The sequence below is a fragment of the Natrix helvetica genome (genome assembly GCF_964273705.1).
Source record: "Natrix helvetica genome assembly, chromosome: 3".
NCBI lineage: Eukaryota > Metazoa > Chordata > Lepidosauria > Squamata > Natricidae > Natrix > Natrix helvetica.
In genome coordinates this window covers 26,408,038-26,421,688 of record NC_138549.1, presented here as the reverse complement: position 1 = coordinate 26,421,688, position 13,651 = coordinate 26,408,038, and the positions used below count along the sequence as shown (strand labels likewise).

At 39.7% G+C, this 13,651-nt stretch overlaps 1 protein-coding gene across 2 annotated transcripts in view; it reads right to left on the bottom strand.

The window, feature by feature from the left end:
• Nucleotides 1-13,651, bottom strand: part of SLC15A1 (solute carrier family 15 member 1) — a 42,279-nt gene that overhangs the window by 27,725 nt on the left and 903 nt on the right. The window contains exons 1-5 of one of the 2 annotated variants that reach the window (XM_081948190.1): nt 13,097-13,104; nt 5,836-5,858; nt 4,250-4,334; nt 4,006-4,147; nt 723-842 (exon numbers count right to left, since the gene is read on the bottom strand). In XM_081948190.1, coding sequence (XP_081804316.1) covers nt 723-842; nt 4,006-4,147; nt 4,250-4,256 — 269 coding nt within the window. In that variant the 5' untranslated portion in view covers nt 4,257-4,334; nt 5,836-5,858; nt 13,097-13,104. Of the gene's footprint in view, nt 1-722; nt 843-4,005; nt 4,148-4,249; nt 4,335-5,835; nt 5,859-13,096; nt 13,105-13,651 lie in introns of those variants that run through there. The other variant, XM_081948189.1, reaches the window with a different exon arrangement.

Genomic DNA, 13,651 nt, shown 5'->3' with positions numbered 1-13,651 from the left:
ACTGTAGGGTTATCCAACATCTTTTTAAAAACTTCCAGTGTTGGAGCATTCACAACTTCTGGAGGCAAGCTGTTCCACTGATTAATTGTTCTAACTGTCAGGAAATTTCTCCTTAGTTCTAAGTTGCTTCTCTCCTTAATTAGTTTCCACCCATTGCTTCTTGTCTTGCCCTCAGGTGCTTTGGAGAATAGTTTGACTCCCTCTTCTTTGTGGCAACCCTTGAGATATTGGAACACTGCTATCATGTCTCCCCTAGTCCTTCTTTTCATTAAACTAGACATACCCAGTTCCTGCAACCATTCTTCATATGTTTTAGCCTCCGATCTCCTAATCATCTTTGTTGCTGTTCTCTAAAAAATTAGCTTGTACCTAACAATTAATCTTTAACAACGTGCTATAAAATTAGTAATTTTCTTTGAAAATGGAGAGTGCAAGCTGACAAAGTTTCCATTTTGAAAAACCAAACTCTTGCAAATGGTTTTCACAGCACAATCAAAAGACAGTAACGGAAGCACTTTGTCCACAAAAGCAGATCTGCAATGTGTTGCTATATCAGAAATACGCTCCTTGGACTTTGCCACATGACAGGGTCATAGGACGATAGAAAGGGAGGAACCAAGGCTACAATAATTAAGCTAACAGTAAACAGATTTGTGGTACACTGAATGCCTAATAGGTCCCAATATGTGTTGATATAGAAGATAAAGATAAGTGCAACTTACATGGGAATTTTAATGTCATCTGGAGCACCATCATGATTTCCATCCATCAAGTCATTTATGGAACTTATCGACAAGACAGCTTGCCCAACTGTGTACACAATGGACAAGGAAATAATGGTCCTGTAATGAAGGGCGCAGACAGAAGGTGCATTTTTAATGATGTCTCTCTCACTCTTTTTTTAATACATTGGTTCACTCAGTTTAATAGTGTGGAATAATTTAAAAAAATGAGCATACTCAATTGCACATATGTAAATATTACTGAATGCTATTCCATATTTGATGGTTTTTTTCTATTTGGGTTGTCAGTATTAGCAGCTCCTTAGGGGGAAAATGGATAATGGAGTGAAAAAAATAGTAAAAAGGTAAGACTGTCAAACAGAATATATCTCCTGGGGACTTTAGGGACATGGTTATATAATTTTCCTGGCAGTAATATATGGTTTGCTATTGTCTTTCAAATTAAATTCCAAGTGTAGAAAAATGAGCAAAAAAAAATCAATTGAAACTGGGTGCCTTTGAAATTAATCCTGTTTGCACAGAGTATTCACACTCAGAAACACACACTTTCACATACACAGTATCTGTTTATGCACACCCATTACTGCATTAAATTTTCGTATAAATGTGGCTTAAACCTCATGTATTAATATATGCAATGAAGAAGCCTTCTGAAAAACCTTATTTTCTGTTTTCTAGGTACAGTATATCTGCTGTACTCAACGATCTTCTGTCCAAATAATTCTAGTAATGTTAAACAGTAAGTCCACTTTTAAGAAAGTATTGTCATGTACAACTGGTGTTTAAAATAACTATCTAGAAGTCAAAAGTCTTTATATTTGTTTTGTATGTGATTTATAAATTTCCAATAAAACACTTTATTAAAGTAGAAAACATCAAATTTACATAGCATAAGATCATTTGTTCATTTATTGTGAATCTTTGAACGTTTGATTAGATTCTCAATTGACAAGTTCAGTTGTGCTTTTTGAGAAATAAAATATGTGTTCTTCCTCCATCAATGAATGTATATATTTCCTGGTCATATGATAGTAATCACAGTGGAAAATAGATACGGGAAATCTACTGAGTTTTCACTGTTACAGTAATAAAGATATAAAATATCAGATCTGTCGTCTCTTGATCTCCCATGAAACCAGTATTCCCAGAAGAACAAAGTGGGAAATAACTTCCCGGTGAAACAAACAGCGAATGGCAACATTAAATCAAAGCATCACTTTAATTGATATGATTAATCTACTTGATGCTCATTATAATAGTTAACAAGGTCTTACATGTAAATTACCTCTGACATAATTTTGCAATTTTCTTTAATAAAATTTTTCTCTGACCAGGATAGCTTAGCTGAATTTTATAACTAAAACAAAGTATGAGCTGGAATTTAAGATTTGTGGGAATATAAAAATGTTGCATGTTTCCTAGGCATTGTAATCTTTTTCTTCTACCTTGGGCACAGATTGTCATAGAAAAATCTGTTTATGTGGTGTCTACATTGACACTGACTTGATCAATCAATGGCTTTGGTAGAAGTAAAAAGTGATAGGTATTCCTCCAGCAGTGCACCTGGATTAGGGCAGCAGTTTCTGCCATTTGAAGGGAAAAATATGAGGGCATGCATATAGGGACTATTATACCTGTCTGCAACTTTCTGAAATACCTATGTTTTCTCCTGCGTTCATGCAACTGCCTTCTGAAGTGGTAGTGCAATTCTGGGACCAGCTGTGTTTGACTTAAGAGGCGGCCAGAAGAAGTAAGTGTGCACTGTATATGGTGGAAGTCAACTTTCCTCCTAGAAGCCAGAAAACTACACTGCCATAATCTTTTTAAGAGGAAAATTATATTATTCACTGGATAGGTAAAGGTAAAGGTTCCCAGCGCACATACATACTATTCGTTCCTGACTCTAGGGGCGGTGCTCATCTCCGTTTCAAAGCCGAAGAGCCGAAGACGTTTCCATGGTCATGTGGCCCAGCATGACTAAACGCCGAAGGTGCATGGAACGCTGTTACCTTCCCACCAAAGGTGGTTCCTATTTTTTCTACTCGCATTTTTACATGCTTTCGAACTGCTAGGTTGGCAGAAGCTGGGACAAGTAATGGGAGCTCACTCTGTTACGCGGCACTAGGGATTCGAACCGGTGAACTGCCGACCTTTCTGATCAACAAGCTCAGCATCTTAGCCACTGAGCCACTGTATCTGTTGCCTATTCACTGGATAGGAAATGAAAAATTAAGTATTAAATTAAAGGTGTGTATACAAGGGCCTACAAGCCATGAATATGCCTCCCCCCTATTTCTCAAAATACTGAATTATAATTTTAATATGACAGAAGCAGAATTGTGTGTGTGTGTGTGTGTGTGTTTTCATGGGTGTAGTATGCTGGTCTTGTTGTATTCAGGTCTTTTCCCGTGTAAGATTGAGATTGTCTTGGCAATGTTCCAGCGAGGTCCCACTCCACCATCTTCAGGCTGCTGTTTTCGGTTTTATGCTTATGCGAGTAGACAATCTCAATCTTACACGGGAAAAGACCAGAATACAACAAGACCAGCATATATATATATATATATTTATATATATATTTATATATTTGTATGTATGTATGTATGTATGTATGTATGTATTTGTGTTACAACCCCTGGTATGCCCAAATATGGGAGGGGACTCACTACTCCCCCTTTCTGTCCTTAATGTTGCCTTTGCTATGTTTGATTTGTATTTGTGCTGATAAATAAAGTCTCCCTTTATTTATTTATCAGCACAAATACAACACAAATACACACACACACACACAATCAGTACAAATACAACACACACACACACACACTCATATATATATATATATATATATATATATATATATATATATATATATATATATATATATATATATATATATATATATATATATACCGTACATATACATATACATACATACATACATACATACATACATACACACATACATACATACATATATATATATATATATACAGCTATTTTTCTGCCTTTAGGCCTGCTACTACTGTACCTACTTACTGAAGTACACCAAGCACACATTATGCCTGAAAGAAAATATGCATTTCTCTACTTAAGTCAAGCTTCTTAGCTTTCATACAGGATCCTGGATTATATATTGATTGATTAATGAAATGTGCAGTAATTTGATCCAATTCTGAATTAAGGAAATAAATCCCACTTTCAAATGCCCCAGGGAAAAAAAATTGAATCTCCTAAGTATGCTTTCTCACTGATATACACTCACTTGAACTTTCCCAGCCAGGAGTCAGCTACGAGTGCTCCAAGGATAGGCGTTAGATAGCAGAGAGCAACAAATGTGTGATAAATAGCAGTAGACAGATTATCATCCCAGTGGAGAAAAAACTTGAAATAGAGGACAAGCACAGCTAAAAAAAAAAGAGAAAATAATAAGATGAGTTAAAGGGAAAATCAGTGATCAGGTGCATCAACAGCAATTCCAACTTAGAATATAAATTTTTTAAAATCACCTCGCATTCCATAGTAGGAGAATCTTTCACAGAATTCATTGATGACTATGAAGAAGATACTAATTGGGTAGCCAAAGCAACCAGCCTGCAATAAGACAAAAATAATAACAAAATTAACAGCAATGTTTATAAAACTATACAACTGTTTTACCATGTTTACTAATGTGCTTCAAGGAAAAAAAGTGATGAAACAACACAAATTTATAAACTGCTCCCTCTCTGAGTACATTTGGCCTAGACATAGCAAAGATTCAGGAGCCCCTGGATAGCATCGCACTGTAACTGTTCTATAAACTAAAATGGAGGGGATGAAGAAAAAAGAAATGAGTGGATAATGCTTCATCATTATTGGAATATGCTGTATGCTAATGTGCAGTCTCTGACAGGATAGCTAAGCACTACAAACAAATTCATTAGATAAATTCACTAACACCATTAAACCCCCTAATAAATCCTAGTTCATCTATGGGCTATATATTATGATTAGAGAATATAATTTTTGCTAGATTTAATTAAAATTCAAACATGTATTTTAATATAGACTAACCATAATAAGTTAATCAGAAAAAGATTTGTAACACTTTGATGTAATCTCTCTCTTTTACTTTTCAAATTACTAATAAAACAAGTCAATAAATAAATATAGATAGATAGTCCTGAACTTACAACCATAATTGAGCCAAAATGTATGTTGGTAAGGGAAACATTTGTTAAGTGAGTTTTGTTCCATTTTACCTCTTTTCTTGCCACTCTTGTTAAGTGAATCATTGCAGTCATTAAGTTAGTAACACAGTTGTTAAATAAATCTGGCTCCATTGATTTTTCTTGTCAAAAGGTCGCAAAACGTGCCCCCAGGACACTGCAACCATAATAAATTATGAAGCAGTTGCCAAGCATCTGAATTTTGATCATGTGACCATGGAGATGCTGCAACGGTCGTGTGAAATATGGTCAAAAGTCAGTGCCGTTGTAACTTGAAACGGTCACTAAATGAACTGTTGTAAGTTGAGGACTACCAGTAAAGCAGTGGTGGGATTCAATTTTTTTTACTACCGGTTCTGTGGGCATGGCTTTGTGGGCGTGGCATGGCTTTGTGGGCATGACATGGCTTGGTGGGTGTGGCAGGGGAAGGATACTGTAAAATCTCCATTCCCATCCCACTCCAGGGGAAGGATATTCCCCTCTCCATCCTCCAATGAAGGATACTCCATTCCCTCCCCACTCCAGGAGAAGGTTACTACAAAATCCCTATTCCTTCCTGACCAGCTGGGACTCGGGAGCAGAGAATAGATGGGGGTGGGGCCAGTCAGAGGTGGCATTTTCCGGTTCTCCGAACTACTCAAAATGTCCTCTACTGGTTCTCCAGAACTGGTCAGAACCTGCTGAATACCATCTCTGCTGTAAAGGCTACATTCAAAGGGATTAAGTTAACATAACCTTATAAGCAAAGAGCAAAATCAGCTGTGAATTTTGCATTAGAAGCTGTCAGAGATTATAGAGAGCAAATGTGTTCTTAGAAGAATGAAGAAAAAGAGTAGTGGTCCACTAAGAACAAAGCTTCCATGTTTTTCAGCATGAACACTTACCCTACGTTTTCCTTTACTTTCCTCTGTGTGGAAAAAAAACGAAAAATAATAGTCAGTACAGTGCAAGGGTACAATCATTTCTTACCAAAAGGATGCAATTTTAGCTATATTTTTGTATTACTGGCATTACACCAGCAATATTTAAAGTTGATCCTCTATTACATATCTATAAAATATAAATTTAAATAGGAATACTGCAACGTGAAAGATCTATGGAAAAACTGAAAGATAATCATACTTTAGTTACATTTCCAAACTGCAATTTGAAAAAAGCCTACTCTTAGATTAGAAGATGCAGATTTCTTTACTTATATTAAAAGTAAAGGTTCCCCTCACACATGTGCTAGTCATTTCCGAGGGGGCGATGCTCATGTCCATTTCAAAGCCAAAGAGCCAGCGCTGTCCGAAGAGATCTCCATGGCCATATGGCCGGCATGACTAAACGCTGAATGTGCACGGAATGCTGTTACCTTCCCACCAAAGGTGGTTCCTATTTTTGTACTTTCATTTTTACATGCTTTTGAAATGCTAGGTTGGCAGAAGCTGGGACAAGTAACGGGAGCTCACTCTGTTATGTGGCGCAAGGGATTACTTATATTAGCCTTTCTCAATTACCACCTGTTCTGGATAAGCAATTATACAATATAATAGGGGAGCACCAATTTGGTGAAGACCTCTGCATGCAGATGTTCCAGCACTTCTCTGGCTACCATGAGCTTTGTTTTCCTGGAGGACTAATGCCTGCATAATTCTAAAGCAACTATTAATCTTGATTCATGTAACATCTGCCATGCTCAATTGTATTAACTGAGTTTAAAGCATGATTATTGTGATGTATGACCTCTCCCCTAATGTGTTTCTGAGACGAGATTAAAAGTGAGATAGTGTAATAAGACCTGTTCTAGCAAGCGAAACAAATTGAGCAACCTTAATGAGCCTTACATCTTAGGACATATCTGAATCCATGCAATATTATAGCAGTGATTATGACATGCTCATTCTTAGTTCAGAATTCATATAATTCTACAAATGTATTTAATCCTGCAGGAACAAATGGTGTGATTCTTATCTGTGCTGAATATTCTCTATCAATGTCACTTTAAGTACACATCCTCTCTAGAATTGGGAATATGGAAGGTGCAAACTTGTTATCGACATTATGGAATAGACAAAAGGAGCTCCAATATTGATTCACAGTCATTGTTTTGCTTCTTTCACTGAATTCTCTAGAAGTCTGAACAGTGCCGGACCCAAGAAATTATCACATTATATATCACTTCAGAATTTTTAAAAGCTGGGAGCTTTAATGCATGTCAGCATTTCTTAAGCACCTTTGCCCTCTGCTTCACTATCTTGAAGATAAAACCTAGGTACAAGGAGGTTCTGTACTTTAGAACACTGATTTGTGGGGTAAGCACATTACAGTCTATTTGTGATTATTCTAATAGCAAAGGGTTCATAGTTCACAATGCATGAAAAAAAACCTGATAGTGCTGTTAGCTACTGTTAAGCATCACACTACTGCACTATGCTCCAAACACAAGAAATCAATTCTCAGAAGTTATACAACTAAGTCTGTAGAGGCACCCATTGCAAAAGATCTGCTAAAATCAGCTTTCATTCATTTTTGGCTTCTGCTGGGAGAGTTCATCAAGTGGTTTGGAGTGAAGCATCATCAATACACTACTGATGTCCGGCTTTATATCTCCATCCCAGGCCATCTGAGCTACCCTGTAGATATCCTGTGGCAGTGCTTGGAAGCTGTAGGGATCAGGATGGGATACAATGGGCTTCAACCCATGCAAGTCTAATTTAATAGAAAGAAGGACTAGGGGAGACATGATAGCAGTGTTCCAATATCTCAGGGGTTGCCACAAAGAAGAGGGAGTCAAACTATTCTCCAAGGCACCTGAGGGTAGAACAAGAAGCAATGGGTGGAAACTAATCAAGGAGAGAAGCAACTTAGAACTGAGGAGAAACTTCCTGGCAGTTAGAATAATTAATCAGTGGAACAGCTTGCCTCCAGAAGTTGTGAATGCTCCAACACTGGAAGTCTTTAAGAAGATGTTGGATAGCCATTTGTCTGAAACAGTGTAGGGTTTCCTGCCTAGGCAGGGGGTTGGACTAGAAGACCTTCAAGGTCCCTTCCAACTTTGCTATTGTATTGTATTGTAAGACTGAATGGCTCTGGGTATCTGGACCTCTGGTGACAAGGTTCTCCCCTCTTTGGTCCTGGATAGAATGGTTCTGACCCAGACAAACCCAGTGTGTAATGTGGGAGTCTTTCTGGACTCATGGCTCCTATTAGAAGAGCATTTTGGGCAGCCATTGCTAGGAAGGCCTTTGAACACTTTCAGGGTGTGCAGAAGTTGCACCATTCCTGTACCAGAAGGCTTTACTCATGGTCAGTCACATCCTTGTAATCTCTTGTTTTGATTACTGCAATGCATTCTACCTGGGACTGCCCTTGAAAAGCATTCAGAAACTTTAATTTTTGCAAAATGCATCTGTATGGATAGTAAATGGTGTCAAATATTTGTCACATATATTACCATTATTACATGAGATGCATTGGTTGCCTGTGTATTTCCTGGTGCAATTCAAGGTGTTGGTTTGTCACCTTTAAAGCCTTTCATGACTTGGGATCCTAATACTTAATGACCATCTTTTCCCAGTGGTTTCTACTCATCCAGTTCTATCAGGCAGGTTGGACATGAGAAGAGTCCCATCAGCCAAGGAATTTCGACTGGCAGAGACTAGAATATGTGCCTTCTCTTCTAGCCCATCCTCTACAGCATTTTCTTTCAGAGTTGAGGATGACTTAACCCTGTAGGCCTTTCAAAAGATTTTGAAGACTTTGCTTTGTTCCTGGGCATGGATGTGAAGGACTCTGTTTCGTGGCTATATTGACATATATGATGACATTTTTTCCTCTGCTGCCATATATAATTTCACTTGCTTGAGATCAGCAGCTATAGAAATTGAAAAAAATAAAAAAAATACCGTTCTGTGCATCCTTCAGCACATGAAAAGGTCAACTTTTGCAAGCCACTGTCAATGGTCAAACACAACAGTGGTTACCATATGGTAAAGAGACAAAAACGTTTTGTTATCTATAATTTTAAACCAGCTCATTATCTTCCAAGAACTAGAAACATAAAACCATCTAGTATCTTTCAAAAAGGGGAAAGAAGATACTGTTCGGGTGAGTGCTTATCTCCAACTTTACTATAATTTTCAAGCTTTTTCTTTGATCTGATGGCTTTTGTTCTGATAAATGGAAGCATTAGTATCTGGAGGTGCATGATTCGTAAAGTATGATGCTCTGAACCGATGCAATAAATTTGAAATCAATTTACTTGTAAAAGGAACAATTTCAACACAAATGGGAACAACAATGAGCTGACAAATTAAAAACAGTAACAGTTCTGAATGATGAATTCTTACTGGGCACCAGAACTGAAAACATTATGGAGTGGCCATAAGGTGGTTCAAAAATAGTAACAATGGAAATCTTGAACCCACAATCAAAGTTCTACACCCTTTGCATATGCATTAATTTAACATTAGGGATGTGTACAAAATGGCAACGCCTCAATCATAAGCTCTCAACTACAGTATCCTCTTGACTTTTGGGACCCTTCCTTACATATGCCATTATTTCTAATCACTGTCTCTATCTATCTATCTATCTATCTATCTATCTATCTATCTATCTATCATCTATCTATCTATCTATCTATCTATCTATCTATCCATCCATCCATCCATCCATCCAGATATCTCTATCTCTCTATCTATCTCTCTATAGCTATCTATCTGTCTGTCTGTCTCTAGATAGGTATATAGACAGACAGACAGACAGACAGACAGACAGACAGACAGACAGACATAAGAGATCTCCTCTCAGGCAGAGTTCTCAATTGGCATCTGTACAAGGGACAGTTACATGCCCTGTGTCATGTACCAAGTCAGACTACCTAACCATTTGCTTTCTGCTGCAGAGAAGGCCTTATCCTTGAAGGTGAAAATGAGCAAGAAGACGTACAGTATGCCTGTGTCTGAAAAGAGGGGATGTGTCTAGTCAGCCTCTGATAAAAAAAATATACCATTATTTTTTATTTTAACATTATGTGTGTTTAAGTTATTTACACGTTTTCTGATATTGTTTTCTGTAAACTCAGCCCTTGCATATTTTATATGAATCTTTTTTGTAGTAAAGTTTGATTCTACTCATCCCTTGTGAGATTGGTCTACCTGCCCATTAGCACAAGAGGAGGAGAGACCAATTTGCTTAGCCAAACACATTAGTGTTACAGAGCCGGAAGGTGGTGCTATAAAATTTATTTCCTTTTCATTACTTATTTCCTTTTCATTTGCCAGTAAGTAATTCAGAATGAAGCTTTCTTCTCTCACATACAAGTAGTCCTCAACTTACCACCACAACTGAGCCCAAAATTATTAAGCAAAACATTTAAGTGAATTTTGCTCCATTTTATAATCTTGCCATAGTTGTTAAGTGAACCCCTGCAGTTGTTAAGTTAGTAACATGATTGTTAAGTGAATCTGGCTTCTCCATTGAATTTGCTTGTCAGAAAGTCGCAAAAGGTGGATCACCTGACCCCGGAACAATGCAACCATCATAAATATGAGTTAGTTGTCAAGCGTCTGAATTTTGATCATGTGACTATGGGGATGCTGTAATGATCATAAGTATAAAAAAGGGTTATAAGTCACTTTTTCAGTGCCGCTGTAACCTTGGTCGCTAAATGAACAGTTGTAAGTTGAGGACTAGCTATAACGGGATCATAGAGGGAGGATGCTACATAAAAGCATTCCCCTGGACAACAGGTGGTGGCAGGAGTAGTAACCACATCAAGGCAGGAGATTGTTCCAGAGGATTTTTAAGGAAGGGAACGTAATACCTCTAGCTTTACACTTTTTTCACTGAATTTTAGGCAAATTAATTTAAGGAACCCAAGATGTACATTAACTTACAAGCTGACATGCAAAAAATAGTGACACCCAGGATAGATCTCCTTTATATATAAGACTTGCGACCATAGCAAAATACAAAATATTTGGGACTTTTGGTATAGTGATTGGTCTGGATTATGGTACACTGAACCTGACTTCATATCAATCAGGTGGATCAATCTTCAGTTACCAAATCCATTTTATAATGAGAAGGTACAGGGGAAGGAGAAAGAGGAAACCATTACCCTCAGCATCCCTAGCTTATTTAAGGATATTCAGATTCAGCTAGCCTTATACAAATACGAATTAAGTTATAAAAATTAGCCAGTTTATCTAATCCAGGGGTCATCAACCTTTCAGACCTCAGGGACCACTAAATTCATAATTTTAAATCCCGTGGACCACTAATATGAATTTTTTAAAAAGATAAATAGTATTTAGTGCAATATAAAAAATGTAAATAATTTTTCTGGGGAACAACAATTTTTTCTCACAGACCACCAGGGGTCCCTAAACCACCCATTGGTGACCTCTGATGCTTTAATTGATGGAACCTAGCATTCCATGAGAACTCCTTGGTGGCTTAGGGCACTTATGAAAATTATAGCAAATTCAATTTTCTAACACTAGACTTTTGCCTCTTGATCATGGATTCCATTAAAGCAGGCTTTCTGGTTAGTTTGTGCCTAGGTACTCCACAAACGCAGAACATTGGCTTAGGAAAGGCTAGGAGAGGCTGATTGCTTTCTCAGCAAATGTAATGTCAGTTTGGCACGGTTTGATCTTGACACTGTACAGGCTGCACACTGAAGATTTAAAGATAAGGTTTAAACATGCTCTGAGCATCATTTTAAAAGTCTGCCTAACAATTAGCTAACTTTGTTGATGAAACACACCCCTTCCTACCTTCTATTATCTAGTTGCTTAGTAAGCGAGACCAAGAGAAAGGCATTTAAAGTAATTGCACTAAGTTCTCTTATGAAACTCAGTTCAATAGTCCAGTCCTTACTGGGGAGCGATATCCATAAACAGCACAAGCATTATTATACTGAAGCTTCTGGCACCTTCAGGAAAAGCGGGTGCTTATATAGGTGGTCCTCGACTTACAACAACTCTCTTAGTGACAGTTCAAAGTTACAATGGCGCTGAAAAAAAAAGACCTATGACTGTTTTTCATGCTTATGACCATCGCAGTATCTATGCGGTCATGTGATTTACATGAGGATGCTCAACAACTGACTCACAGTTATGACGGTTGCAGTCTCAGTTGCAACTTTCTGACAAGCAAAATCAACAGGGAAGCCAGATTCCCTTAACAGTCACCTTTGTTGTTGTTAGTTGTAAAGCCCTGTCCGATCCATCGCGACCCCATGGACAATGTTCCTCCAGGCCTTCCTGTCCTCTACCATCCTATGGAGTCCATTTAAGCTCATGCCTACTGCTTCAGTTACTCCATTCAGCCCAGAGGCGGTATGCTGCTGGTTCGCACTAGTTCGGGCGAACCGGTAGTGATGGCGTGAGGCTCTGCCCACCCACCCTGATGTCATCACGGACCTTCTGCGCATGCCCAGACGTGTGCGCTCCCACTACTGAACCGGTAGTGAAGAGAAGAGAATACCATTACTGATATAGCCAGCTCATTCTCTGTCGTCCCTTTCTTCTTTTGCGCTCAATCTTTCCCAGCATTAGGCTCTTCTCCAGTGACCACCTTAACCTCCAACAACCACCTTAATACTAATTTAACAACTGCTGTGATTCCCTTAACAAACGTGGCAGGAAAAGTCGTAAAATGGGGCAAAGGCTCCCTTAAATGTTGTCGTTTAGCAGCATACATTTTGGGCTCAAGCGTAGCCTCGTAAGTCGAGGACTCCCTGGTATAAATGGGATACATGCTGCTGCGCTAAGCAGCATCCCATTTAAGGAGCCACGGAGCCTTTTGGAGGCGAGTTCCTGGATTCCAAGCGCAGCCCCGGAGCGCTTCACCTTTTACAGTTTATCTCCTCAGTCCCCTTCCTCCTCCGACCGCGTCCCTCCCCTCCCCTCCCCTGTCAGGCCCGAGGGTCAGGTATCCCTCCGCTGACCAGGAGCGCGCGCCTCTCCCCAAAGGGCGGGAGAGGAGCGCCTCGGAGTTTCGGCTGGCGAGGCAGCGAGGAAACTGGCGCGCGGATTAAGCAGCGCCTCGCCGCCCCCAGTTTAGCCTCACGGGCCGGGCTGCGATGCGTCCCGCCCAGGGGAAAAAAAAAACTCCGGGGTTCATTATTAATGAAGCCGCGGCTGAATGAACCTCGGGTAAGTGGGTCAAGCGAACCCAGCCGGGGGCGAGAAGAATTAACGCGGATGGGAAAGCTCCGCGGGGAGCCCAGGAGGACGTCGAAGCAGCAGCCTGCCTCGTCCAAACGCGCCCGTGCTTGGCGACGGAGTTCCTCGATTCGGCAACGACGGCCGCCGACGGACCGGTATTGCTCCTCCCTGCGTCCCCTTCTCCACCGACGGCCAGCTCTTCGCTGCCGGCTGTTGCCCACAAACACTCCGGCCAATCCCGCCCCGCCCTTTTCCCTCCTCGAAACACCTGGGCGGCTGCGAGCGCTGTTGCGGTCTCGCTCCCTTTGCGCGGCGGGCTGGCGGGCGCCCCCGTTACTGTGCGAGGAGTCCAATTGAGCGCGCGTGGGGGGTGGGGGTATTTAGAAAGTGCCACCTTTTTTTCTTTTTTCCCCCCTTATTTGCGGGGAAAGAGACGTTTCTTAAGCAGCACCCCCCTCAATTTGGCAGCTGAACTTTCTGGTTTTTCCTTGAAGACGTTTCGCTTCTCATCCAAGAAGCTTCTTGAGGAAAAAAAATC